At 40.0% G+C, this 27,990-nt stretch overlaps 3 protein-coding genes across 16 annotated transcripts in view; all 3 read right to left on the bottom strand.

Moving 5' to 3' along the window:
* Window positions 1-10,264, bottom strand: part of MRPS35 (mitochondrial ribosomal protein S35) — a 46,818-nt gene extending 36,554 nt beyond the window's left edge. For 2 of the 4 annotated variants that reach the window (XM_006933585.5, XM_019834743.3), the window contains exons 1-4: window positions 10,106-10,264; window positions 6,492-6,538; window positions 4,459-4,626; window positions 1,686-1,746 (exon numbers count right to left, since the gene is read on the bottom strand). In XM_006933585.5, coding sequence (XP_006933647.2) covers window positions 1,686-1,746; window positions 4,459-4,626; window positions 6,492-6,538; window positions 10,106-10,217 — 388 coding nt within the window. In that variant the 5' untranslated portion in view covers window positions 10,218-10,264. Of the gene's footprint in view, window positions 1-1,685; window positions 1,747-4,458; window positions 4,627-5,305; window positions 5,483-6,491; window positions 6,539-8,536; window positions 8,637-9,998; window positions 10,015-10,105 lie in introns of those variants that run through there. The other 2 variants (XM_006933586.5, XM_023256887.2) reach the window with 2 other exon arrangements.
* A 4,925-nt stretch (window positions 10,265-15,189) lies between these two features.
* Window positions 15,190-15,900, bottom strand: REP15 (RAB15 effector protein). The gene has a single exon (XM_003988521.6). It carries the CDS (start codon window positions 15,898-15,900, stop codon window positions 15,190-15,192), a length of 711 nt encoding a protein of 236 aa, XP_003988570.1.
* A 697-nt stretch (window positions 15,901-16,597) lies between these two features.
* Window positions 16,598-27,990, bottom strand: part of PPFIBP1 (PPFIA binding protein 1) — a 179,917-nt gene continuing 168,524 nt past the window's right edge. For all 11 annotated transcript variants that reach the window (XM_011283858.3, XM_045061589.1, XM_011283855.3 and 8 more), the window contains 8 exons: window positions 27,619-27,730; window positions 27,393-27,481; window positions 24,224-24,346; window positions 23,063-23,188; window positions 22,273-22,461; window positions 20,087-20,266; window positions 18,816-18,881; window positions 16,598-18,433 (listed from right to left, as the gene is read on the bottom strand). In XM_011283858.3, coding sequence (XP_011282160.2) covers window positions 18,347-18,433; window positions 18,816-18,881; window positions 20,087-20,266; window positions 22,273-22,461; window positions 23,063-23,188; window positions 24,224-24,346; window positions 27,393-27,481; window positions 27,619-27,730 — 972 coding nt within the window. In that variant the 3' untranslated portion in view covers window positions 16,598-18,346. The remainder of the gene's footprint in view (window positions 18,434-18,815; window positions 18,882-20,086; window positions 20,267-22,272; window positions 22,462-23,062; window positions 23,189-24,223; window positions 24,347-27,392; window positions 27,482-27,618; window positions 27,731-27,990) is intronic.

Here is a 27,990-nt window from a genome sequence, read left to right as displayed (position 1 = left end):
TGTTTTGTTAATGGGATACATATTTTTGAGTATGATTGAACCATCCTTGCATCCCTGAAATAAATCCCACTTGGTCAGACACAATCCTTTTAATGTACTGTTGAATTTGGTTTGGTAATATTTTGGTGAGGATTTTTCTATGTTAATCAAGGATATTGGCCTATGATACTTTTCTTGTAGTATCCTTGCCTTCTTTTGGTTATCAGGGTAATGTTGGCCTCATAAAATGAATTTGGAAGTGTTCCCTCCTCTTCTTTTTTTTTTTGGAAGAACTTGAGAAGTACTGGTATTACCTCTTTAAATGATTAGAATTCACCAGTAAAGCCACCTAATCCTGGACTTTTTTTTGTTGGTTTTTTTTTTCTTTAATGTTTTTATTTATTCGAGAGAGTGCAGGAGCACAGGGAAAGGGCCACGAGAGAGGGAGACAGAATCCCAAGCAGGCTCCATACTGTCAGTACAGAGCCTGACATGGGGCTCAATCAACTTCACGAACTATGAGACCATGACCTGAGCCAAAATCAGAGTTGGACATTTAACAGACTGAGTCACCCAGGTGCCCCATGTTGGGAGGTTCTTGATAACCGATTCAATCTCCTTACTAGTAATTAGTCTGTTCACATTTCCTCTTTCTTCATGATTCAGTCTTGGTAGATTGTATGTTTCTAGAAATTTATCTATTTCTTCTAGGTTGTCAAATTAGTTGGCAAGTAATTGTTCACAGTAGTCCTTATGATCCTTTATGTTTCTGAGATATCAATTGTAATGTCTCCTTTCATTTGCAATTTATTTGAGTCCTCTTTTTTCTTGGTGTGTCTAGTTAAAGGTTTGTGTATTGTTTATCTCTTCAAAACACCAGCTCTTAGTTTCACTGATCTTTTTTCTTCCCTTTTTAGTCTGTACTACGATTCTAGTCTTTAGTCCCTTCTTTCTACTACCTTCGGGCTTAGATCTTTTTCTGGTTCCTTGAGGTATATATTAGGTTGTTTATTTGGGATCTCTCTTTCTTTCTTAATGCATGCTATCAGCTTCTGTTTTAGAAATGCTTTTGTTATATCCTGTAAGTTTGGGTATGTTCTGTTTCCATTTTCATTTGTCTCAAGATTTTTAAAATTTTTCTTTTGATTTCTTCTTTGAACCAATGGTTGTTTAGGGGCATGTTGTTCAATTTCCATATATTGTGAATTTTCCAGTTTTCTTCTTGTTATAGATTTCCAGTTTTATTCCAGGGTAGTCAGACAAGATGTCTAATGTGACTTCAATATTTTAAAATTTGTTACAACTTGTCTTGTGGCCTACCATGTGATCTATCCTGGAGAATGTTTCCTGTGTGCTTGAGAAGAATGTGTGTATTCTGCTTCTGTTGGATCAAATTCTGTAAACATCTGTTAAACACATCTGGTCTAATACATAGTTTACATCCAGTGTTTCTTTACTGATTTTCTGTCTGGATGACCTATCTATTGTTGAAAGTGGTGTACTGGAGTCCTCTACTGTTGTACTGCTATCTGTTTCTCCCTTCAGTTCTGTTAATACTTGCTTTATATATTTAGGTGCTACTATTTTAGGTGCATAAACATTTACGGATGTTGTATTCTCTTGATAAACTGACTCTTTTATCATTAGAAATGAGATTATTTTATTCAAAGTCAGTATTAACTTCATATACTAAAACAACCACTTACCTTTAAGAGCTTCACAGTGCTTTTTAATTGCTACAGGTGTCAAATGCAAAAAATTGGGGATCTAAAAGTAGAGAAATTTAAAGGATAAATTAGCCTAATGTCTCAAAAACATAAAGACAATTTTTTCCTAATATTAAATCCTAAGCCCAACAAACTTTGTAATAAATAAAATCTAGTTTTTATAATATTAATTATATTTCACATGTGTCATAAATTTAGGAAACGAATTCCTTGAAATATAGATTCATGATGTATCTTATGATGATGATAGTGGGAAAAAATAAATGCTGTTTTTATAGTACTCTTCCTGCCATAATCTATAGATCTACATATTTTCCTTATAAAATTGAAAGGATTTAAGGACACACATTATTGTTTAATCATCCTAATTCCCCTGGAATACACAGCATGGTGCTATATTTTCCACTTGGTACTTAACAGACATTTTATAAACTGAATAAATGAAGCTAGCAAGTCTTTACAGTAAATGAAATATGGTATACATTTATGATGATATATATTAGGAGCTCATTCACAGGGCCAATGGAAATTTAGGAAAGACCAAAGATATGAATCCTTCAAATAAATAATTAAGATTTCCTACCCTATTTCTTGAATAATGTTAAGCATCTGAAGAGAAAATTTAGTTTTAAAGAAACTCATTTGGACAGAAAATTTGAACAAGTAGAAATTTACTCCAAATATTATGCTTGGAATCTTGAGCGCTGATCAGAAATGTTTATTTTAATTAAGAGAAAATAGACACTGAAAATGGAAATTATGGGGTAGGTGACTTTATTTTCTATACCTCTATTGTTTAAAAATGAAAATATAGTCTCTCAAAATCATAGAAGTATAAAAATAGCTAATATGTCCATAGAATTTATATTGGCACTGCTTCATGTACTCTGCATATATTAGCTTGGTTACCAAGCTTACCCAATAGCACCCCCTAGGAATATATCACATCACTGGACTAATAATATATATCGTTGATTCTTTTTTTATAACTATAGTTCATTTATTTATTTTGAGAGAGCACACACACATGCATGCATGCTAAAGAGACAGCAGGGGAGAGGCAGAGAGAGAGACAGAGACAATCTCAAGCAGGCTCTGTGGGGCTCAAATTCACAAATCGTGAGGTTATGACCTGAGCAGAAATCAAGAGTCAGATACTTAACCAACTAAGCTACCCAGACATCCCTATATAGTTGATTCTTAAAAAGGATGGCATACATTAAATGTTTGGATTTTTATGTTTATTAAAATATCATTCACAACCATTAGCATTATTACAGATATATTCCTAGCCTCTCTCACCTAGTGGTATTTTCCAAAGGCCTTTTCTTTAAACTAAGTTCTTTTCTTTCACTTGAAGAAAAGATTAGTTTCCTCAATGTCTGTTTTCTTACATGTCTTGTAACATTCACATTTCCAAGTTTCATTAACTCATCTCTACCAGGAGACAACTCCTCCATTGTACCACCTCATTTTTTTATCATCACCTTTCAGCAAATTTTTTTTTTTTGTTTTTCAAGATTCTCATATATATGCTAAATGAAATAGGCCAGAAAAAGACAAATACCATATGATTTCACTTATATGTGGAATCTAAAGAACAAAACAAAAAGCTGAAACAGACCCATAAATACAGAGAACTGATGGTTGCCAGAGGGAAGGGGCATGGAAGGATAAGAGAAACAGGTGAAGGGGGGTGGGGGAGACAGGCTTCCACTATGGAATAAGTAAGTCATAGGGCTAAAGAGCACAGAAATACACTCAACAGTATTTTAACAGTGTTGTATGGTAACAGATGGCAGCTACAGTTGTGGTGAGCACAGTGTAACACACAGATTGTGGAATCACTATGTTGTACACCTGAGACTAATGTAACATGGCGTGTCAACTATACTTCACTTAAAAACAAAAAAAAAAAAGAAGAAAAAGACTCTCATATAGTGGAAAACACAGTTCACCAATGACTACTGTATATAACAGGAACCATCTAAGATATGCATTCTCAGGCTAAGCATATTCATATTTTCTTTAAAAAAGCTTACAGTTCATAAATCATTATAGATGCTACCAACTGAAGCATTTAATATGATGTATTTTGCTTCAAGAAATAAAGAAGTTTAAGGACTATAACAATATTAAATAATATTTTACCTTTCTGGATAGAAAAGTTTTAAAATCTCTCTCTTAAAACATTTCAGGGGTGCCTGGGTGGCTCAGTTGGTTAAGTGTCCAACTTTGGCTCAGGTCACGATCTCATGGTCTGTGAGTTTGAGCCCTGCGTCGGGCTCTGTGCTGACAGCTCAGAGCCTAGAGCCTGCTTCAGATTCTGTGTCTCCCTCTCTCTTTGCTCCTCCCCCACTTGCGCCCTGTCTCTCTCTCAAAATAATAAACAAACATTAAAAAAAAAAAAAAGTAGATTTCAGACCCCAGTTCTCATTCTCAAATTAGGTTATTTCACTTTCCTTAGTTCCACTTGAAAGATACAAAACCAAAAAGATATGATAGAGAAGAAAAAGCCAAAAAGGAAGCCATTGGACCAATTAATTATATTCTTAAATGCCTAGGACTCTTTGAATCTTCTTTACCATGGATAATCAGAATATATCATCCATTATAAACTGAAAAAAAAAATTCAACTAAAATACAATAAGCTACTACATACTGAACCTTGAAGTACAAGGCAGGGTAGGCACAGGAAGAGGATCAGCATTTATTTAGATATAAAAGCCAATAAAACAGTAACTTATCTTACCTTTAAAAGTTCTAGATTTCCCTCCTTTGCCATGGGCACCCCCCTTTTTACTGGATAACCCATTCGAACAGGAAGAGGTACAGCAGAGGGTTTAAATGGTGCTGCAACAGGATAAACACTGGGCCAGTCCAGGTCAACAGTCATTTTCTCTGTCCTAGGAGGTAATGCCTAAGGAATATAAAATAGTTAAATATTTTAAATATGAACATGATCTTTAATCTCAGAGCAAAAAAACTGAAATCAAGAGAAACAAGCGGAATAGCAACCTTCATAAAATCTGACCTTGCACAAAGCTGCCGCTACTCAAATGTAAAAACACCAAACCTATCTAATATTTTTGCTTTGTTTCTGCAAACCGTCTGGGAAGGATCCCCTTGAATAGCACACATGTCCTTTACTAAAAATTATTTCTATGGATTTACTCAGACTTTTAGCAAACTTTTTACATTTTGTTTGTGAAAGAGTAACAATGTATTTTGAAATACAGATCTTCCTCAACTTACAATGGGTTAATGTCCTGATAAACCCATCCTAAGTTGAAAATACTGTAAGTCAAAAATGCATCAATACACCTGACATACTGAGCAAGCTTAGTGTAGCCTTCTTTAAATGTGCTCAGAACACTTAAGCCTACATTTGGGTAAAATCACCTAACACAAAGCCTATTTGATAATAAAGTGTTGAATATGTCATATAACATATTGAATACTGTACTGCAAGTGAAAAAAAAGAATGGTTATATGGGTACAGAATAGTTGTTAAGGGTATTGGTTACTTATGCTCATGACTGTGTGGCTGACTGGGAGCTATGGCTCACTGTCACTGCTGTGAAACTAAAGTTTCGTACCATGTAATGCTAGTCCAGGAAGAGATCAAAATTCAAAATTCCAAGTACAGTTTCTACTGAATGTGTACTGGTTTCCACCACCATAAAGTTGAAAAATCGTAAGCTGAACCACAGTAGGCTGGTGACTACCTACAGTTTTTAGAACTTCTTTGATGGAAGTCAGGACATGAAGGGATACTGAAAATTTGGAAATAAAGGAAATAAGAAATGAATAACAAGAGCTTGGAAATAAGTAAATTAGGGTGAAATTAGCTGAATAAATACATAATGAGAAATTATGACTCTGTCCCAGAGGATAGCTATATGATAGTTTAGTCAATCACATTAACATACACATATTTTTTTAAAAACTGTATTCATTGGGGCGCCTGGGTGGCTCAGTCGGTTAAGCATCCAACTTCGGCTCAGGTCATGATCTCGCAGTTCGTGAGTTCGAGCCCTGCGTTGGGCTCTGTGCTGACAGCTCGGATCCTGGAGCCTGTTTAAGATTCTGTGTCTCCCTCTCTCTCTCTCTGACCCTCTCCCGTTCATGCTCCGTCTCTCTCTGTCTCAAAAATAAATAAACGTTAAAAAAAATTTTTTTTAAATAAAAAAAAATAAAAACTGTATTTATTAGAAGGGCATGGCCAGCATACATAAGAAGGGTTGAAGAAAGCAAAACTTGGCAATGCCATACAAAGCAGTATCAAAACCAGTGTAGTGTATGTCCTAGAAGCAGGGAATATTCCTGTGAAAATAACTACTCTAGATAATTATAATTCGGTGCAATTTAGCCATTTAACTTCCATCTAATAATATGCCTCTGTTCATACTCAACAAGTGACCTAATAATTTGGATTCTTCCATAGAGTTGCCGACAGGGTGAAACCAAACTGGTTTGATTAATATACACATCCCAGACTTCATGATTATTAAAGGCATCATCAAAAATAAGTCTATATTCTAGTTTATATACCTATTTCCTGGGAGTGTATGAGTGAGCTCACTTCTCAAAGATGATCCATTCCTGGAGTACTGACAAAAAGCAGTCCAAGACTGCAGACAAGGCTCTGGCAGTCACCATATAAACACCCCCTTTGAAAGCCTTCTTGGGCAGCACCCTTCTGCCTCATCATGAATATCTGTCTCATTTTAGAACTTCAGAAACCATTACGATAGTATATAGTAGACAACATTAATTGTTTACCTTTCTTCTCAGTGGTCTTTCATATCTGGATGTTCTGCCTGCTGTACCTAGAAGACAACATAATAGTTACAGAGAACTGTATAATGCAGACTGTTCAACACTGATGATAATCCTGTAACTCTCAGATAATTTCAGGTATTCAGTAATACAAAAAGGAAACAATAATCCATTTTCTGTGAGCTTGGGACTAACTCATCTTAATGAAAATGAAAAGTCAGAAATATTTAGGAAAATTCCCAAGTTATTTAAACATAAAGTATATTGTGACTGATGATATAGTGAATTTATCATCTAATGAAATATTTTCAATAAATTCTAAAGTCTATAGTCAAATTAACTCACTTTTCCAAGTTAAAACATCTAGTTAGAAATAACTATGCTGCATTTTTAAAGATAACTGATTTGAAATTTTTTTTTTTAACGTTTATTATTTTGAGAGAGAGAACATGAGCAGGGGAGGGACAGAGAGAGAAAGAGGGAGGCACAGAATACGAAGCAGGCTCCAGGCTCTGAGCTGTCAGCCACAGAGCCCGATGCAGGGCTGGAACTCATGGACCACGAGATCATGACCTGAGCCAAAGTGGGACACTTAACCGACTGAGCCACCTAGGTGCCCCCAGAACTGCCAATGTTACAATAATGCCAATAACAGTAAAACTCATAGCCGTTCCTAATAAGTCACATACCTATAGAAGAGGGCAAATTACTTACAGTATATACCTTTCATAATACTACCTTATGCCTCTCTAAATAAATGTTTTGCTACATTACAGTAATAATGGCTATAATTATTTAGCACTTTCACATGCCATACACTATGCTACATACTTTTCACTCTTATCTCATTTAATCTTACTGTTCACAATAACTGTTAAGTACTATTATTATCCTTATTTAGAGGTAATTTACAGCCAAGAAAACTAAGGATCGAAGAGTCAGGGTGACAATAGCACAGCACACAAGACTCTTCACACTCTGAACCACTTCTATCTCTAACTTCATCTCCCTTCACAAGGTCCCACAGTTACACTGAACTTCTAGTACCAGACCCTTTGGACTTTCTCCAAACCTAATGTTTTCTCTACCTGGAATGTGCCTCCTTTCCCTCTGCCTGGTTTCTGTCTTCAGCTGACAAATCCTTTTTTTTTTTTTTAATTAAAAAAAAAAATGTTTATTTATTTTTTAGAGAGAGAGACAGAGTATGAGCAGGGGAGGGGGAGAGAGAGAGGGAGACACAGAATCTGAAGCAGGCTCCAGGCTCTAAGCTGTCAGCAGAGCCTGACATGGGACTCAAACCTGTGAACTGTGAGATCATGACCTGAACTGAAGTCGGATGCTTAGTTGAGCCACCCAAGCACCCGTTCATCGGACAAATTCTTACTCATTCTGTGATAGTAATTTATTTATTCATTCAAAAATCATTTCAGTGATATTGTGTACCAGAAACTGAGAAAGCAGCAATGAGCAAGAGAGACACAGACCCTGCTCTCACAGAATGTAGACGTTGTCAAATAAGATAACTATTTATCAAGTAATTTCAATAAAGTCATAAATATTAATGACAACAAATAGCAGGGGACCAAACTCAGTCAATTAGTTGGGGGAAATCTCCCTGAAGAACTGGACTTTAAGCTAAAACCTTAAGGATGAGCAGGAGGTAACCCTGGGAACAGGCAAGTGAGAGAAAGTATCCTATGAAGAAAGGGGAAATGGAAAATCAATATTAAAAAGTTCAGTATGGTTGAAATTTAAGAAGAGAACAGAAAATGCACTGAGAAAAGAGGCTGGAAATATTCAATAGGCACCTCAACTATAACACATCATTGACAGAGCTCTTGATTTCTTATTCCAGTCTTCCCAATCCCTGTAAATGATATCCCCATTCATCCAATTGCTCAGGACAAAAATCTAACATGCTTCCTAAGACTTTTCCTCATGCCTCATCAAATACCAAATCCATCAGTAAGTCCCCTTAGCTATACCTTCAAAATATATCCCACATTCAACCACACCACCTTCTCTGCTATCACCTCAATCTAACTCACCATCATTTCATTTGGACTACTGCAATAGCTTCCAAACTGATCTCTCCTGGATTCCATTCTTTTCCCCCTAAAGTTGGGTCTCCATACCGCAGTCAGTGATCTTTTAAAAGATAAATTACATTGTATCACTTCCGTGTTCAAAACCTTCCAGTAGAATACCAAACTTATAATAAAATCCAAGCCAAATGCCTAAAAGCCTTTGGGGGATCAGATCATTACTTACCAGTCTCCTGAGTTCACTCACCTCCAAGTTGACTTTCTTTCTGTTCCTTGATCACACCCCTAAGCTCCTTTCACTCCTGGTCCCTTGCAGTTGCAGTTCCCTCCACACACAAACACATACACACCACCACGGGTTCTGCTCAAATGTCGCTTCTCCAGGGAGGTCTTTCCTGACTACCCAATCTTTTCCTACTCTATAACCAGTACTCCTCCAATCCATCGTTCTCAATACCCTGCTTTATTTTTCTTCATAACACTAATCAATCACCACCTGACATTGTACTGACATTGTTTTGTTTATAGTTGGATTTCCTAAAAGAATGTAAACTTCATTAGGTGAGAGACCTTGCTATATCCCCGTATAACACTACCTAGCACACAGTACCGAAGGAATAAAAAAATCTAATAAAAGAGCCATGCATTAAGACTACGGAGCCACTCTGACAAGTTAAGGAATTTATCACATCTTAAGCAATGAGAAACCTTTTCCTGATTTTGAACAAGGGAGTGGCAAGCTAAGATTCACTTTTTGAATACTTCACTCTGGTTGCTGTGAGAATTCAATGTAGGAGAACAAGGGCAGAAACAGGGAGCAGTAAAGAAACTACTGTAAAAGTGAGAGATGGTGGCCTAGACTAAACTGTTGGTTATACGAAAATGAGAGATGTTTTAGAAGGTATCAGGGATAGCACAGGACATGCCCCCTTCCTGACTAAGCTTTCCGTGACTCTTGTGAGCTCATCCTCAAAACCCCTGTTACTCTATTCATGCTTCCGTTACAACACCTCATACTTCACAGTATGATTCCGTTAACAAATCTGTCTTTTCCACAGACTCCTCCAAGGCAAGAACGGTATCTTGAATGAAGGTTATCTCAATAATGCCTGTTGAATGAAGGTCATCCCATTTGGTGGCATAGCTAAGGCTGGAATTCAGAGCTGCAGTTTGTTCAGGGACAACTGTATGCTTCTCTTAACGTTCGGGAAAATCCGTGGTTCAACACTGCCCAACAAACATCACCGAGCACTGGTAACTGGAGTGACCCCGTGCCAAAGGCCGCGCAAGGGAGCACCAGGAAGCGCGCAGGTGACGGGGGAGGGAGGGAGCAAGCTCGCCACGCCCAGAGCACCCAGAAGCAGAAATCGGCGACTAGGAACCCGGCGACACGGGCGCAGAGGTCAGACCCACACCTGCGGCTTTCCTACCGGGAGGGCCAGCGGCAGGCTAGCAGAGGACGTACCGGCTTTCCCCCAGGCGGCAGGGCCTCTGCCACCGCGGTGGCCATCATGGGTTCGGTATGCCGCCCTCTCTCCCCCAAAGCCCGGAGGCGACGCAACAGACACTCACGCGGGCTTGGTATCGCAGAGCGGGTGGCCGGAGACACGGCGGTGCAGAAGGCACGCAGGGTCCTGGCCGCTGGCTGCAACGCCAGCCACGCGGGGAGTGTGGCGGCCGCCATGGCTGCGACGACGGCAAGCCGGATGGGACAAGCGCAGCCTGGAGTTAAGGGGAGGGTGTGCGGCCGCTACCGCGCATGTTCGCTTCGGCTTGCCCCGCCCCCAGGGGGAAGAAACAGAAAACACGTGGGCCTGCAAAGTCAGAGCTGGAGTTAAATGTGCAAGAAGGTAGCCCCCAAATAGGAAAAAGTAATGAAAACAACAAGGTTGAAAAAGGAATCGAAGCGGTCAGTCCCAAGAGGACCGTAAGAGATGAGGGAAATGTGGCTTACAGAGGGCAAATGTGGTCTGGGTGGGATTTCAGATAGCCCAGGAGCCTGGCAGTTTATGTTAGGGCCCTGCTCCTTTGCAGTTGCTGCTTATCCACACACTTTCTTGGTTTAAAGAAGCCTTGAGCTGGTGCAAGTGATATACTCTAAGGGCGAGGCAGTATCTGATAGTAGTTAAATGGATAGCCTCTTGAGCCAGATTACTTGAGTTTAAAACTTGACTTCATTTTTACGTGGCTGGGTTGATCCTAATCAAGTTAATACATCCAAAACTCTGGGCACCTGGGTAGTTCAGTCGGTTAAGCACCTTAAGCGCCTGACTTCGGCTCAGGTCATGATTTCACGGTTCGTGGGTTCCAGCCCCACATCGGGCTCTGTGCTGACAGCTCAGAGCTTGGAGCCTGCCTGGGACCCTGTGTCTTCCACTCTGTCTGCCCCTCACCTGCTCACATTGTGTCTCTCTCTCAAAAATAAGTATTTTTAAAAAATTTAAAAATAAGGTTTAACAGTTCCTTCTGGAGATTCTGAAAGAGAATCTGTTTATGCCTCCCTCCTCGCTTCTGATGGTTTCCTGGCAGCCCTTGGCTTGTACACACAGGACTCCAGTCTCCTTCTGTCTTCACTTGGTGTTCTACCCTCTCCTCTTTTTAAGATTCAAAGCATGGCCTTTTAGTCAGATAGATAGGCTGGAATCCAGGCTCTGTTTCATTGTGATCTGGGGAAAATCTACCTAACATGTCTGAGCTTCAATTTTGTGGAAAATGGGAACAATAATATTTTCCTCAAGACTGTTGTGATTAAGTAGTTATGTTTCAAAAGGCAGAATATAAATAGTGGCCACTGGAATTAATCTCAGGGTCAATACAGCAGCCATTTTTGCTCTCTCCAGTATGTATGTTTCAGTAGGATGAAGTGCAAGACCTATCCCATACAAATTTAGGGACAAAAGAAGTATGAATCCTTATGGAATTAGTTTATATTCAGAGATTTCTCAATTTCTGAGCAAGAAGTTGAGTCTTAGGTCCTCACTCTGCCTTCCTGTGTTTCCTTTTTGTTGTACTGTCTCTGTAAGACATTAGTGGACAGACATGACCAGAGTTAGAGGAGCTAGAGAAATAGTGATTGTTTTCCTAAGCATCAAGTACAATAAGGTTCATTCTATATTAGAGTTATCTCATTTGTAATGCTGTCCACAGGCAATAATAATGTTTCAATGCAGTGTAAAGAATAAAGCATGTAGGGGTGCCTGGGTGGCTCAGTGGGTAAAGCATCTGACTCTTGACTGGCTCAGGTCATGATCTCACCGGTTTGTGTTTGAGCCCCCCGTCTGGTTCCACACTGACAGTGCAGAACCTGCTTGGGATTCTCTCCCTCTCTTTCTCTCTCTCAAAATAAATAAACTTAAAAAAAAAAAAAAAAGAATAAAGCATGCACATTGGAGTCACTAAGAATTACATAATTTTTCAGTTGGAAAAATTCTTAAAAGTGCACTCACTTATGATAAAAATCTTCGGCTTTCATGACCAAATAATTCAACATATTGAAGAAGACAAATGGGGTCATGGGCATGCAACTCACACTTAGAGGAACCCCGTGTTTGGCTTAGAGTTCTGCTATCCCTGTCTTGAAGTTATTGACAATTTAAATTTTTTAAATTATTTTTGAGTGAGCAGGGAAGGGGTAGAGGGGGGTGGGGGAGAAGATTTGAAGCAGGGTCTGTGCTGATGGCAGAGATCCCGATATGGGGCTGAAACTCACGAACTGTGAGATCGTGACCTGGGCCGAAGACAGATGCTTAACAGACTGAGCCACCCAGGTGCCCTGAAATTATTGACAATTTTAAAACAAAGGGCCACACGTCTTCAGTTCATACGGGGCTCCACAAATTATGCAGCCAGTCCCATGTGGAATAATTTTAAATATTAAGGTTTTTGATAATGGGTTATTATATTTAAACCATAGATTAATCTGATGACTTTCTGTCAGAGAGCTTTTGGTCAAAACCATCATCTTTCTAAAAAGTGAGTGAATGGAGAATGTTTACTTACAAGCATGGTTAATAGACAATATCCAGGTATGTGAATGGACCTTGAAATCTAAATATCCATCAAAATAATATTGCTTAAATATTTTAAGGTATATACATACAACACAGAGTGCTATTTGCACACGTGGAAACCTAATCCTGACTGCATATTATAATTACCTCAAGACATTTAAGAAAACTTGTCTAGGCCCTCACTCTGAAATGCATTGGGTTTTTGGTTTTGCTTTTAAGTTTCCCAAGTGAACCTAATATATAGGCAGGATTGAAAATCACTGATGTCAGCCTTAAAGAGGCCTGAGTGGGTATAAATTGATTAGCATGGAGTATTGTCCAAAGTATATAGTTGTTTTAAAAAATGCAGGTTATGGATCATATAATTCCATTTGTGTAAAATATTTTTAATATGCAGTACATGTTCTGTAAAGTAACAGCAAACTGGAGGGAATAGATGTGGAAAGAGGAGGTGAGATTCCTGAAGCCTTAACTTTGTATACTTCTGTCCCTTTTTACAGCAAAATACACATTTTTAAAAAAATGTACTATCTTAAATCAGGGAAAGTTTCACTTATGATCTCACGGTTCATGGGTTCGAGCCCCATGTCAGGCTCTGCATTAACAGTGCAGAGCCTGCTTGGAATTCTCTCTGTCCCCTCTCTCTCGGCCTCTCCCCCACTATCTCTGTCTCAAAGTAAATAAACTTAAAAGTAAATAAGTAAAAATTTTAAAAAAGACATGGTAAGCCTTTGACTTATATCTTCCAGCTGTTTAGAACATGAATATTTATAATTTGTATTATTAGAGTCTTCGACATTTTCATCAGCTTACAATTTAGTATAGAAAATGTCGTCACAAGCATTGTCTCCTTTGTATTAGTTGAACTAAGTCCCATTTACAAATAAGAAAACAAAGAGTTAAGTCACCAGACTCTGCTCTTTAGATAACTCAACTCAAACCTACATCTGATTTCAAGCTGAAGGTTGTTTTTACTATACTAATTACTTTCTTGATAGCTTACTCTACACAGCATTGCTACAGATAGGGGTCACTATATGCCAAGGAAACATTAATTGGGTATTCTAACCTTCCAGGCACAAAGTGCATGGCTTTATTTCTTCCTTTGCATACATCCGTAATATTTAAGAAATTTGGAAAGACAGCATTCTAATTGTGATGCATTTCATATTCTTCATCCAATCATCAGCAAACGCTGTAAGTTTTACCTTCAACTATTCCTAGATCTGACCTTTTCATCCCTCCTCCTATACCACTTTGATCCTTTTCCCTCTTATTATAATAGCTTCCTAGCTGCTCCCTGGGCTCTGCTTTCACTCTTTCCTCCCCACAATCTAGTCTCCAGCCAGCAATCAAGTGAGGGTTTTGAATTGTAAAGCAGATCGATGCATTTCTCTCCCTTTATCACTCAGAATAAAATCAAGTCCTACAAGTATGTGCTTCAATCACATCAACTCCACTCCTGTTTTAGCCCTTTGCCTAGGGCTTAAAACCGCTTAAAACCACTCCTGTTAAAGCCCTTTGCCTAAGCCTAGAACATTCTTTCCCAGATTTATCTGCTCTGATGCTTTCCCTCTTCATTGAGACCTCTGGTCAATTACCCCCTTCTCAGAGGTCTCCCTTACCCACCCCATATAAAGTAGCACGTCCTCACCCTCGATCCCTTTATCCACGCTTTATTTTCACATAACACCCGATATACTTTTTAAAGTATATACACATATATTTGCTTATGGATATCCTTCCACCATTAAAAGAGAGACTGCCCAAGAGCAGGGACTTTGTTCTTTTTACTACTGGATTGGAAAGGCACAGGACAGGGCCTAACATATAATCATTTACCAGTCATGTGAGTGAATCTTTCATTTTCACTTTTAAGCATTTTTTTTGCTTCTGCTGTTAGTTTTCCTCCCTTAAAGTACTAGAATTCTACCCAGGCTTTTAAGCAAAGATGGTTTTTATAAGTGAATACACTTTACTTACTGCAAATACTAAACAAATGTTAATCATCATTACAAGGGATTGCTATAGGGGTCACTGTGTTTAAATCCTAGAAAAAGCTGACACTCAAGTGAGTGCCAAAATGAATCCCACCAAGATCCTCTGTGCACAGAGAAAGCAGCTGGGGATGAGCTGGGAGCAAAGGCAGATCTTAGGGGAAGAAAGGGGAATGAGGTTTTGCCTAGGAGTCCTGGAATGAAACTGGTATTGTAAATGTAATTAAACCTGTTCTGTAGTCCATGAGACTGCATGGCACCACCTCACCCCAGCCACCTTCCACCGCAGCAGTAAAAATATATTTTACACTTTCAAGTTCTAGACTTATTATAATAAACAAAGACGCAGTTTTTAAGCAAATCAAACTTTAAGGGTGACTTTATTATCCCCTCCTCCCATTTTTATAATTGAATAAAGGAAATTGTAACTTTTCCCTGCAATGTAGGCAGGGTTTTTCCCTCTCCGTAGTCATGACATTATATTTTTTGACCCAGGTGATCATTTTCATTCAATGGAGGGTGGGTGTAAAAAAAAAAAAAAAAAAACCAACAACATATCCCATGCTGGGATGATGCAAGTGTGTGAGCTTGCCTATTAGAATATTTTTTCTTTTTGCCTTACAGGCCAGTCTGATTGTGCACATCCAGTTCAGAGGATGCTAATATAAACCTTGCCCACCTCTCTCAGCCCATCTTTCTTACTCAGACAGTTTCCAAGCAGCTCTCTGATGGAGACACAGTCTTCAGTTTCCCGGACAAATTGTGCCACGGCCTTTGCTCCTGGCAGATGGCCCCTCACTGTCTCACTTTTGACACTGTCCAGGACAACTCCTCTGATGTCTTTGGGCTTTCCTGGCACACCAAAGATGATAAACAGGCCCAGGCAATCTTCTCCTATCAAGTTACAGAAATCTTCCAGCTTATCGAATCTACTTCTCTTCCTGGAAGGCTCCTCTGGCCCGGGTTCTGGATGTGAGAAGTCACAAGGCTTAGAAACCACAGGAGGAAGAGTAGACATCTGCAGGGTCTGCACTGCCAGCTGCAGCCTTATTTGCTTATCGGATCCCCAGAAAGTCCAAATCCAGTCTGCCCCAAACAGTACGGCTTGGTGCTTGGACATCTTGGTGGTGGTGAGCCACTCATCAACTCCCTTTTCTTGGCAGAAGGTGACAAAGTGGATTAAGAAGATCTCATTCAGAGTGTTTGAAGCTGGGCACAGGTTGCTCAGAGGATCTTCAAATCCAAGATAGTCCTTCAGTTTCTCAGCCGCATGGACTATCGCCTCGCCGACAACCTCACCGACGCTGAAAACCTCTGTGCCGTCTTTCAGAGCCAACTGTTGTGATGGTTTTTGCCCCATGTTCTCTGCAACCCATCAAGACTGCTTCCGAAGGTCACACGTGTGATCCTCGTTCAGAGTGACTTCTTTTCCAGATTCAAAATCTTACAATGAAGTCACATCTGTTAACGTGGGCCCAGTTTTCCTACTCCCCATTTATGTGGGGTAGCTAAGCATATCTACACACAACTAAGCAAACACGTTAGGTCTCCCTGTTTGCCAATGAGGCGTGTTGTATTCATACAGATTCCTGCTGGCTTATTAAGTGAGAGATAACTAACCTTCACCAAAAACATCTGTTCCTCTCTAGTTCTAGTCACTCAACTTTTAATATTTGGCAATCTCTTCCAAGACAGGTTTCCACTTTTCAGATTTTACTTAAATTAAAAGTAGCATTCAGTTTTTTAAAGAACCATACACCTCCTTCCATACAACTAATGTCTTCAACTTTGCTGGTGAGTCCTTTCCCTTTACTTTTCCGATAACCCCTCTGCCGTGATTCCTCACCCCCCCCCCAGCCCAGCAGCCCGTTTTCTTTCATACAGAAATTCCTCTGAGTCCTCACATTTCTACCTGTTGATACGTGCTATAAGCCTCACCTCAATAAACGTATGGGAGTTTGTGAATTATAAAGCATTTGTGTCACTGTTCTCTACACCAGAAATAAAGCCCCGTGGGTATTCTGAACAAAGGAAAATAAAGTCACAGACAACAAAAATGAGGCAATCATCAATTGACTTTATTTCTTTTCATATGGTAATACCAGCAGTGTACAACATTTCGTAAATAAAATATATATCGTCAAAAAAATCTGAACTTTATCACATAATCATCAGTTATGTTACACTGTCCTGAATAAAGAATATTTGGCATCTATAACAGTCTCCTGGTATTGTGTTAACCAGGTTTGGATAAGAAACTGTTTTTCAAATGGTGACAGATGTTTGCATTAAAATAAAACACTAATATGTAAGGAGTCCAATACAGTTACCAAACGACTAGTGGGGAGCAAAAGATTATTATTAGCATCAAATCATTTTAGTAATGAATAAACAGCAATTTAGTTCGACAGGCCCTTGTTGAAAAGCTTGATAACTTGCTAATAGCTTGCGAGATCACACAACCGACATTCAAAAAGAATTTATAAGCACGTCCACTGGCGTATATGGAACTGCTCCCCCGGTGCCAGTTTGTGAAAACCTGTCTTTCCCAGGTTGGCTATTAGGAGAAGTGATGTAGTAGTGAATAAAACATAGAATAATTTTTCTAATACCCCTTAAAAAGTGATAAACAGTCATTTCTTGATAAATGATATTTGGGCCCTGTGCGATCAATCATGAACTACATTTTCATATCGCAATACAGCCATTATAAAACTCATGTTGTAGCCTCAGAATTATTGAACCCTGGGACAAAATGTCCAAATATTCAGCTTCTTAAAAAAAAAAAAAATCTCATTCATTGATAGCCTGAGAAATGTACGTTCAATAACATAAGGTAGACAGTTAGTGTTTTGATGTAATGAACTATTTAGCAAAGAGGAAAGTAAGAAGCTTTAATACTGTAAAGGTTTTTGTTTTGTTTTGGTTTCTTCAGAAATCATTTCTATGTCTACATTTTGGGGGAACTCCTGAATGCATTCAAGTTAAGAGTATTTAAATGTCTCTTGAGTTCTTCCTTTGGAGGTAAAAGGATCCAAGATTAAGGTTGAACTTCTTAACTCTTCAACAATTTTGTGATGTATCATCAAGGGAGGGGTATTTCAGATATACTAGTTTGGTTGGAATGATCAACAGCATTACAATTCAGTTGTGGAGAAGGAAAGATCATCCCAACCTTTCCATGAAACCAGCTGGTCCATGAACATTCTGATCGCTGTGTTTGCTTTTCACCATCTGCCTTATGTCACAAGATAAAAGTTCTATTTTCTATGTACTAAATATGTACACATATTTTAAAAAATATATAAAAAAGGACCACGGGAGGCAAGGGGAGGTGTGGCTGGCACTTAGCGGGCACACTGAATGCTTAAAGAAACTCCACCTATTGATTTTGAAAGCAGACGATGCTCTGCTTTGATGGCTGTGGTGCTGTCACACGGACGGACGCAGACGTGACAGAGTCATTCACAGACTGCTTCCTGCTTCCCACATCCTGCATACCGTGAAGGGGAATGGCAACACGACGGTAAAACACTCGTATTAAATGCAATACTTTAAATATAATATATCACAGATTTGTACATTAAATAGAAGAAAAACGATTATCGTCTCATTCACCAGTGTCTCCTTTTTCGTGGCGTCTTCAGAACGGGCACATACCCCCTGCTTTCGGTTTCCACTTCCACATGAGAAGTTGGAATAATAGACAGTAAACAATCTGCTGCTTGTCATGTGTTCTGTGAGTGTTTGAGAAAGAAGGTGGAGAAAAGGCGAGGGGCTCCTGATGCTCATTTGAGGGCCGTGGTTTAAACGTTGGAGTCCTCGTCGGTGATGCTGGCACTGGGGGAACGGGCGGCGAAGTCTCTGAACATGTCGTCCTCCTTTAACATGTGCTGGGAAACAAGGAGACGGGGGTCACACACACTGGGAGCCATGAGCTCAGAACTACACATCCTCCATGAAACATGTAGTCCTTTGGGGTGATTTTTTTTTTAATTTTTTTTTTAACGTTTATTTAATTTTTGAGACAGAGAGAGACAGAGCATGAATGGGGCAGGGTCAGAGAGAGAGGGAGACACAGAACCAGAAGCAGGCTCCAGGCTCTGAGCTGTCAGCACAGAGCCCGACGCGGGGCTCGAACTCACGGACCGCGAGATCATGACCTGAGCCGAAGTCGGCCGCCCAACCCGACTGAGCCACCCAGGCGCCCCCTTTGGAATTATTTTTAAACATATCTTGGAGAATTAACATTTTAAACTCATTTTATAGACTTACCGTTAGATTGTTGATGCCTTCAGAGAACGCACCTATCTGTCTCACTGTCCCTTCTGAATCTTCCATCTGCAAAGAACATACCATAACATGACCTCCTCATTTGCACAATTTCAAAGAAAGCACAGCAAAGTGAGCAAAAGTCTAAGAATAATGTGAGTGACACTGAATGGGATGGGTGCAACAGAACACTTCTCTCTTTTTTTAAAATGTTTATTTATTTTGAGAGAAGAGAGAGGGAGGGAGGACAAGGGGGACAGAGAGAGGGAGGGAGGGAGAAGGGGGAGGGGCAGAGAGAGAGAGAGAGAGAGAGAGAGAGAGAGAGAGAGAGAGAAAGAATTCTAATCAGGCCCCATGCCCCCAGCGCAAAGCCCGATGTGAGGCTCAATCCTACCAACTGTGAGATCATGACCCGAGCAGAAATCAAGAGTCAGGGGCACCTGGGTGCCTCAGTCAGTTGAGTGTCTGACCTCAGCTCAGGTCATGATCTTGCGGTTCGTGAGTTCGAGCCCCATATTGGGCCGCTGCTGTCAGCCTGTCAGCTCAGAGCCCACTTCAGATCCTCTGTCCCCTTCCCTCTCTCTGCCCCTCCTCTGCTTGTGCTCTCCTAAAAATAAATAAATACTAAAAAACAAAGGAAAAAAGAAATCAAGAGTCAGATGCTTCACCGACCGAGCCACCAGGTGCCCCACAACAGAACACTTCTGATGAAACCTCCTTTCGTTACTGTAACCAGACATTAAATACTAGATGAAACAAGACTACCACATATAGCGCAATGCTCTGATGTTGACAATGACACCAAAGGATTGGTGTTGAAAGGGTAGTATTCAAATCCATGACTTCATACTGAAAAGGCTAACAGCTGTGTATTTCTGACTTGATTTAACACACAGATTTCCTTCACACAGAGACGATATAACATAGGTGAATAGCTCAGGCTTTGGAGCTGGCCTGGCAAGTTGGAATCCCAGTTCTTCTAGCAGCTCTTCTATCTTGGGTAAGTTACTGAATCTGTGCCTCGGTTTCCTTCTCTCTAGAATGAGGATAACCATGCTCTGTAGGTTTTAGGGTCACCATGAAAGTTAATATATGTTATGTGCTCAGGAGAGTGCCTGAAACATAGTAAGCAATCTGGAAGTTGTTGACTATTACCTTATCATTATCTTTATTTTATGGTGTTTGAGGAAAAACTGATTAGTAGACATAGTGCACGAAGTTTCCATTTAGTGTTTCAATGCTGGAGGAACTTTCGTATACAGTGTTGCATTTACCTGCTCTAACCGGTCTAACTCATCTTCATCATACAGGCGCATGTCCAAACCAGGTTTAAATCCTTTCTTGCATGTACTTCCTGATGCCTGTCCCAATTCCATTGGACAAACATATTCTTCCCCATCTTCCTGTTTCTTCTTTCTCAGATTCCCAAAATTGCTGAAGGTCAGTTTCTTTGGCTTTAAAAGAAGAGCAAACATACAGGGATTTCATAAAATTCATGTGGCAAAAGATCAATAACATGCGTAATTATGCATTCCAACTACAGAGAAAATCAGTCGGATGATTCCATTGGTGTAACAAACATAAAAGCATCCTGGGTGTATGACTGACGCACCCAAGTATGATAACTAATCCTTATTATGAAGCTCAGAAGACTAAGCTTGTTCTCCTCATTCATACCAATTAGCCAGGTAGTCACTGTGAAAAGTCAAAAATGTCAAGAGCCTTGGTTTTGATTAAACAGGACTTCATGCAATGAGATGTCTCAGAGATGAATCCAATTTTGCAAGGTTTTCCCATCTAAAATGAGCACAAGAAAATGGACCTGACTTGTATTTTCTTTTCGGGGAAGCTATGATTATCGTAGACGCCCGTTATGCTTCCGTAACAGGATTGGTGGCTGTTAGAAGAATCCTCGCTCATTTGGAGACAGAACTTCCAGTGATACTTGGAAGAGAAATTCCATAAGCAGATGGTGATCAGGCTGATGCTGAGAATTTTCTTTTCATAATGTTTATTTTATTTATTTTGAGAGAGAGAGAGAGAGAGAGAGAGAGAGACGGAGAGACGGAGAGAGGGAGTGCATGCAGGGGAGGGGCAGCGAGAGACAGAGGGAGAGAAAGAACTCCAAGCAGGCGCCATGCTGTCAACGCAGAGCCCAAAGCAGGGCTCCATCTCACAGTTTGTGAGATCATGACCTGAGCAGAGATCAAGAGTCAGACGCCTAACTGACTGAGCCACCCAGGTGCCCCATGATACTGAGAATTTAGGTACCACAAAATCTCTTAGACGTTTCAAATCCAGTACAACTTTTAAGGGAGAAAAGGAGCTGAAGAGAAAGTATCAGGAAGGTAGAGGAGGTAATAAACAACAACAACAACAACAAAGCATTATATGTATGTACATAAAGAACTTGGTACATATTTGTGGAGAAGCTGATAAACCCTACCTCCACATTAAGTTGGTTGAGATAACAGACACAGAAGAGTGCACAGAGAAATGATTTTTAATTTTTTAAAAAATCTTTATTTTTTGAGAGAGAGAGGCAAAGTGCAAGTGGGGGAGAGACAGAGAGAGAGGGAGACACAGAATCTTAAGCAGGCTGAGCTGTCAGCACAGAGCCTGACATGGGGCTTGAACCCTCAGACCGTGAGACCATGACCTAAGTAGAAGTTGGACACTCAACCGACTAAGCCACCCAGGTGCCGCCCACTGAGAAATGATTTAAAAGAAGAAAAAGTAATCTGAATTTGGTATGACCCATGAATCTGGGTCAATCTGGAAAGAGTCATTCTCTGCTGGTCTACCTTGAATCATTTCTTAAGTATCTTTTTCTAACTTTCAAGGCTGGCCAACTGTAAGCCAGACAAGCTGAATCTGTGTGAGAAGAAATCCTCCTCTTAGAATGGATTTATCCACAGAACAACTGCAATCGATAGTTGAGCCCAAGTTGCAAACTCTCTGTGTTCGCAATGTACTGACTGCATGCCAACATCATACTCTTCGTTACTGTTAACGCTAATAAAATAAATGATTTGAGTAAAGAAGCCCCCAAAAAGAAACTTTCAAAAATGCATTTTCTTACTTACTCTAAAAAATGGATGCACTATCAGGAGCACCTGGGTGGTGCAGTCAGTTAAGCATCTGACTCATGATCTCAGCTCAGGTCGTAGTCTCACAGTTCGTGAGTTCAAGTCCTGCATCAGGCTCTGCACTGATGTTGGAGAGCCTGCTTGGGGTTCTGTCTCTACTTTTCTCTGACCCTCCCCCACTTGTGCTCTTTCTCTCTTTCTCAAAAGAAATAAACTTTAAAATAAAAATTAAAAAAAAAATGACGGACTATCAATTCATCCACAAAACTTTACAAACCCCACAAAAATGCCTGACCCAGATGGGTAAAAACTTAGCCCCCGCTTTAGTTTTTGCTTTAAGCAATTATTAGAAGGCACAAGCTCGGACCAACCTTCACTTTGGCAGTGGCTGTTAGAAGTACATAATCTGGTAACTCCATGGCATCACGCTTTTGGTGCTGGGCCTCAGCACCGATCAGAAGGTTGAAATGAGTGGCCAAATGTCTTCGCAAGAGGGTCTTACTTGGTGGGATATTCAATAACTGAGCCATTGTTTCTACATTAAAACGAGGTTCTAGAACCTAGAAGAAACATTAAGATTGTTTAAGGCACCACAAACCATGTACGTCTGCCCTGTGCTTTATAATTTGCAAAGCTCTTTCATTTAGTTATCACCAATGACCCCTCAACTACCCAGTGAGATAGACCGAGTATGAACCTCGATCTTCAAGCCATACACCTTTTCTTTATCTTGCCTAAGCTAGTGAGAAGTAGAGCTGGTCCTGACATCCAGGCAGTAGCAAAGTTAGGGCTTCTAGCTCTCTCAAGTGGTCTCTGGGATGCCTTTGGAAGCCAGCTCCTTGCACAACATCAACGTGCAGAAATACAATCTGTATGTTTGTAGGTGTTTCAAAACATGATCATATGAGGGCCAGTGGCCAGTGTCTCTTACCCAACATAAGAGACAATAAATGAGAAACAGGTTTAAATCTGGTCTAGAGTTATATGACATAAAGAAAAACCATGGGAAAAAATGCTCAGAAAGTAAAGACTCACTAGAAATGGTACCAGAGGGTTCAGTTAGGTGACTCTAGGGACAAGCAAACTGATAATATCCTACTCATGAGACTAATGGAAACAACATGCTAAGAAGTCAATTTTTAAATTAAAAGAGAGTTTTACCATGAGCCCACCATGAACACCACTGCCTCTGAGATTGGGGGCATATTCTGCCAAGTCCACGGAGCGCAGCCACTCCATCACACGATGGTTGGTCCACTGCTGAACCTCTGACGGGGTGATGCTATTCTATGAGAACAAACACCAAGAGCTTCAGTCATTGACGATGGGATTCCAAACATTAAAACTTCAAATTCTAAAAAGTCTGCTGCAAAGAGCAGTTACTTGATGTCCCACTCAGTGTTTACAGAAAGAGTGAAAAGGTATTTACTGGTCTGAATTTTGTTTTAAGGCATCCATGTTATGGTTTCAAGCTTTTTTACAAACTAATAAAGCAGTGCTTTAGGAAAAGCGAGTCTTTTTTTTTTGTTTTTAGTTTATTTATTTATTTATTTATTTTGGGGGGAGCAAGGGCAGAGAGAGAGGGAGACAGAGAGGGAGAGAGAGTACCAGGTAGGCTCCACGCTATCAACACACAGCCCAACATGGGCCTCGAACTCATGACCTGTGACATGATGACCTGAGCCGAAATCAAGAGTTGAAGAGTTGGACACAACCAACTGAGCCACTCAGGCGCCTCAAGAAAACCAAGTCTTTGTAGTGATATTTAACTCTGTGGCTTTGGGGCACCTGGGTGGCGCAGTCAGTTAGGCGTCCGACTTCAGCCAGGTCACGATCTCGCGGTCCGGGAGTTCGAGCTCCGTGTCAGGCTCTGGGCTGATGGCTCAGAGCCTGGAGCCTGTTTCCGATTCTGTGTCTCCCTCTCTCTCTGCCCCTCCCCCGTTCATGCTCTGTCTCTCTCTGTCCCAAAAATAAATAAACGTTGAAAAAAAAAATTTTTTTTTAACTCTGTGGCTTAAGGAAGCAGAAAAATACACCCAAGAAAAGGAGGAAGGGTAATTAAACAATCTTTGTGTTTTAGTTACACAGGTGGAGCTGTCATGGGGGGAATGGAAGGAAGGTAGGAAAACAAAGCCCCAGAAAGTAATGAGGTTGGATTGGAAGCTCTGTGGAAACCAGAAGCTTCTCCTGCAGACTCCACAAAGAAATGGGTGTTTGCTCTGCACACACACACACACACACACACACACACACACACACACACACACAGTCTCACGCATGGAAAGTGCAGGCTGTATAATAAATCTGAACCCCAGGTGCTACCTCATCAGATGGCCGCCTCCGCAGACAGTTTGGTTCAAAGTTATTGATCCTCAGGACCTGAATAGCCCTTTTGATACTGAGATGGTGCAGCACACTCACAACCTTCAAAGACAGTAAGTCATCCTGCAAAAAAGAACAAAAAGAGGAATTCGCTGAGCTCTAAGGATCTTCTCAGGGAAATCTCAGAAAACCTGAGCAAAAGTAGAAAAGCCCCCTAACCAAAATGCCTCCAGTGCTTGTCAGTGTTTTCAAACCTTTTATTTAGTAACAAAACCTTTTTTCCTGTTCCAAACAAAATCCTCTCCAGGACCCCATTAAAAAGAAAAAAAAAATTAATGTTCCAACAGAAGCCAACTTCTACCTGTTTCTCTCTCTTCCAGACATTCTGAGATAGGACCATGGGACTCCACAGCTCTGAAGAACATTTTTGAAAAGCACCTGCTGGGTCACTGCAAAAAGTGATCCTCTTTGAAGTGATGTGTTAAGAGCACATGATGTTCACTGATGATCACAGCTTGGTTTTCTGAGCTAAGGCACATCACCGTTTTAGGGAAGACCAGAGGAATGTCTCTGCTATACTATTCCCCCAGCTTCAAAAAATCTCTAGTTCTGGATTATTATGCTTTAACTAGCAGATGCTGTGAATAATTTTGGAAACTTTATGTTGATCAATGCAAAGGTTTTGGTGAGAGTTAAAAAGAAGAAGTTGTAAGTAGCCACATAGAGCACCACCAGTTCCTTGAAAGGGTACCTTTTGCCAGTCTGTGGTTACTGGGAATGTTTCAAACATACCAATCACACCAAAACAAATTACTTCAGACGGTGATGTGGAGGGCAGTGTCAAGATAAGCACCAGTCTACTTCCAAACACACCCAGAAAATAAAACAAGAATAACATCCATTTTAGGCACACCTTACTGATAGCATGCTTCTTGGGAGGGGGGGGGGGGAGGGTTGGAAGGGGAGGCAGATCTATTACAGAAATAGTTTTTAAATAAAAATATTAGACAATCAGCTAAAATTCTTAAGGCTACTAACTGAGCAAACATTTTTTCCCTGAAAATTTTCTGGATAAATTTCTTAAAGGCAATGCCTTATGGTAAGTTAGAAAGGGCATTTCACATATTTTAATCTAAGAGTGAGACACCCATTCAAAACATTCCCAGGTGGGCTATTTTCAACTAATTAAAGTACCAGATTAAAAAAAAATTTAAATGCATAATGATTGAAATGTAAATACAAGGCTAATTATTTTAGCTTAAGGGATTTTAAAAGTAGGGGCTATTTTCTTTTAAATCAAACCAGACTTTTTTTAGATTTAAAAAGAGCTTTCATTTTTAAGTAATTTTAGATTTACCGAAGAGTTATCAAAGCAGAGCAAAGTTCCATATACCCTTCATTCAGCTTCCCCTTACATTAACAACTTACATAACCATGACATAGTCATCAAAACGAAGGAGTTAACATAGATTATAAAAAATGATAACTAAACTGCAGACTTCAAATTTCACCAGTTTTTCCACTACGTCGTTTCTCCGTTCCAGGATCCAACCCAGGGTACCATATTAAAAACAGATTTTTTGTGACTTAGAACTCCTGGGGTCAAATTTTCTAAGATAATATATTCTTTTATAGCCACAAAAGTTACATGCACTTCCTTTGTGATTTTAAGCCTGAATCTGCTCGCATTCCTGCAGGAACAAACCTATACCTAGACGGGCAGGCAAGAATTTACTAAATTTGTTTTAGGCTGAGCATTAAGAGCAGAAATCTGGAAAAAGCTTAGGTTCAAATGCTCTGTGACTTTCTACCACTTTCTAGCTGTGGAAAGCTGGCTAAGTTACTCAATTTCTCAGTTCTTTCCCTCGTCTAAAACCTGGGGACAAGAAGAGTGCTAACTCAAGTTCTGCTGAGACTTGAGTATTAATATGAGTACAGTGCTTGCAAGAGAGTGCTTGGTACACAGTAAATGCTCAATGTACCACATGTTGGGTGTTATTTCAAGCAGGTATACGTTACGTGCCCACCAAGGTATGGACTTGGGTTCAATGACACAGAAGAAAACAAAGCCCATCAGATGAACCTCAAATTTGATCCTGAAAAAATTGGTGTTTGAAAATTTCAACTTATTTAAAAGAAGATACTATGGTAGATGGTTCCAGAGCCCAGCTGACAAAAGGCCCTTTAAATAAAAGCATCTAATGTAATAGTACACTAATAGTCCTATGGAATCGAGAATAGGTTCTCCTGGAATCTGTCTCTCCCCACTGTTGTAAAGTAGGGACAAGTCCTTCCACCTCTTGGATGGAAGGCTAAAAATAAGAAACAATAATGAAGGAATCAGAGGTGGTCTACCTCACCCTACTTCTTCTTTACCCTGGTAACTCCTGCCCTAGTCAAATGGAGCTGAAGTGGGAAAGGAAGCAAGTTTCAGGTAATAGTCTCAAAAGTGGAAGGGAGGAGAGAAGACAAGTCTCTGTAGGTGTCAGGTCAGAAGGACGGTCTCTTCTGAGTGGATACTGCATATAGGCATGTGTAACTCAGAAATTGCCAGGGCTTCAAAACTCTACATTCTAGTTTTTAAACATCTTTATTACATATAATTCACATACTAGAACATTTATGCAAAGTGTGCACCTCAATTGTACATCGTTGAATATATATAAAATCAACTTTCTGGACAGCTTAGTTATTTTTTTAAAGTTTATTTATTTATTTTGAGAGGAAGAGAGAGGGAGAGAGAGAGAGACAGAGAGAGAGAGAGAGGAGATAGAGAATACCAAGCAGGCTCTGTGTTGTCAGCACAGAGCCCAACATGGTGCTTGATCTCACAAACCGTGAGATCATGACCTGAGCAGAAATCCAGAGTTGGACACTTGACTGACTGAACCACCCAGGTTCCCCATGGACAGCTTAGTTTAGATTAGGTTTCACATAGCTTAAATCAGAGTTTCAAATCTCCCAGTGGTGTTGCAATCATCAAATCCTACAACTTCAACTTAACAGAAAATATTACTGCTCTTCTCAAGTTAAGGCAACACCTTCAAACCCTGGTGGAATCATTTTGAAAACAATGTATTTTACTCACTCTATTTCTGTGTTTCTCAGAGAAAAACAATTTTACCTTTCCCCACCTCCAAAAAAAAAAAACTGGGAGTAAATCACTTACAACAGTCATGTAATGGAGCATTCGACCATCTACTCGTCCTTCATCAAACTGCGTCTTGTACTGGGGGAGACCAATATCATCCAACCACCCTAAAGGAGAGAAATCAGTGTTGTTAGTGAGGCACAGAACACCTGTACTTATGATTAAAAAGAAAAAGCAGCTTTACTTTTTCATTCATTCGTTTGTTCGTTCATTCATTCATTCATAAATGAATGAACCCTCTTACGAGTGACCCAGTTGAAATCCAGCTTTCCGTGATTGGTTTCTTCTTCGGATCCCAGGGCTTGCAGTGCCAGCTGGAGTTTCTTTCGATGAAGTGAATGCTTAATTCCAAGTTCCTGAAATAATAAACAGAAACACCAGCTTTACAATTCTGTCAATATGGGCTGGATACCACTGGCAAAAAATGCAAATTCTCCCCAAGGGAAGCTAGTGTTAAAGAGTCAACAATCACATTAAATCAGTGTACTAACTCAGGCTAGTGACATGTCGCTGAACAAAAGCCCTCTAGAAAGCCAAGACCACTGCAATTAGTTTAGTGGCATGCTATACTCCCTACTAGGCTCCTTCCTTCGCAAGACTGGGATTATAGCACACA

The sequence above is a fragment of the Felis catus genome, chromosome B4 (assembly GCF_018350175.1).
Source record: "Felis catus isolate Fca126 chromosome B4, F.catus_Fca126_mat1.0, whole genome shotgun sequence".
NCBI classification, from domain to species: Eukaryota; Metazoa; Chordata; class Mammalia; order Carnivora; family Felidae; genus Felis; species Felis catus.
This window is presented reverse-complemented; position numbering and strand designations above follow the sequence as displayed.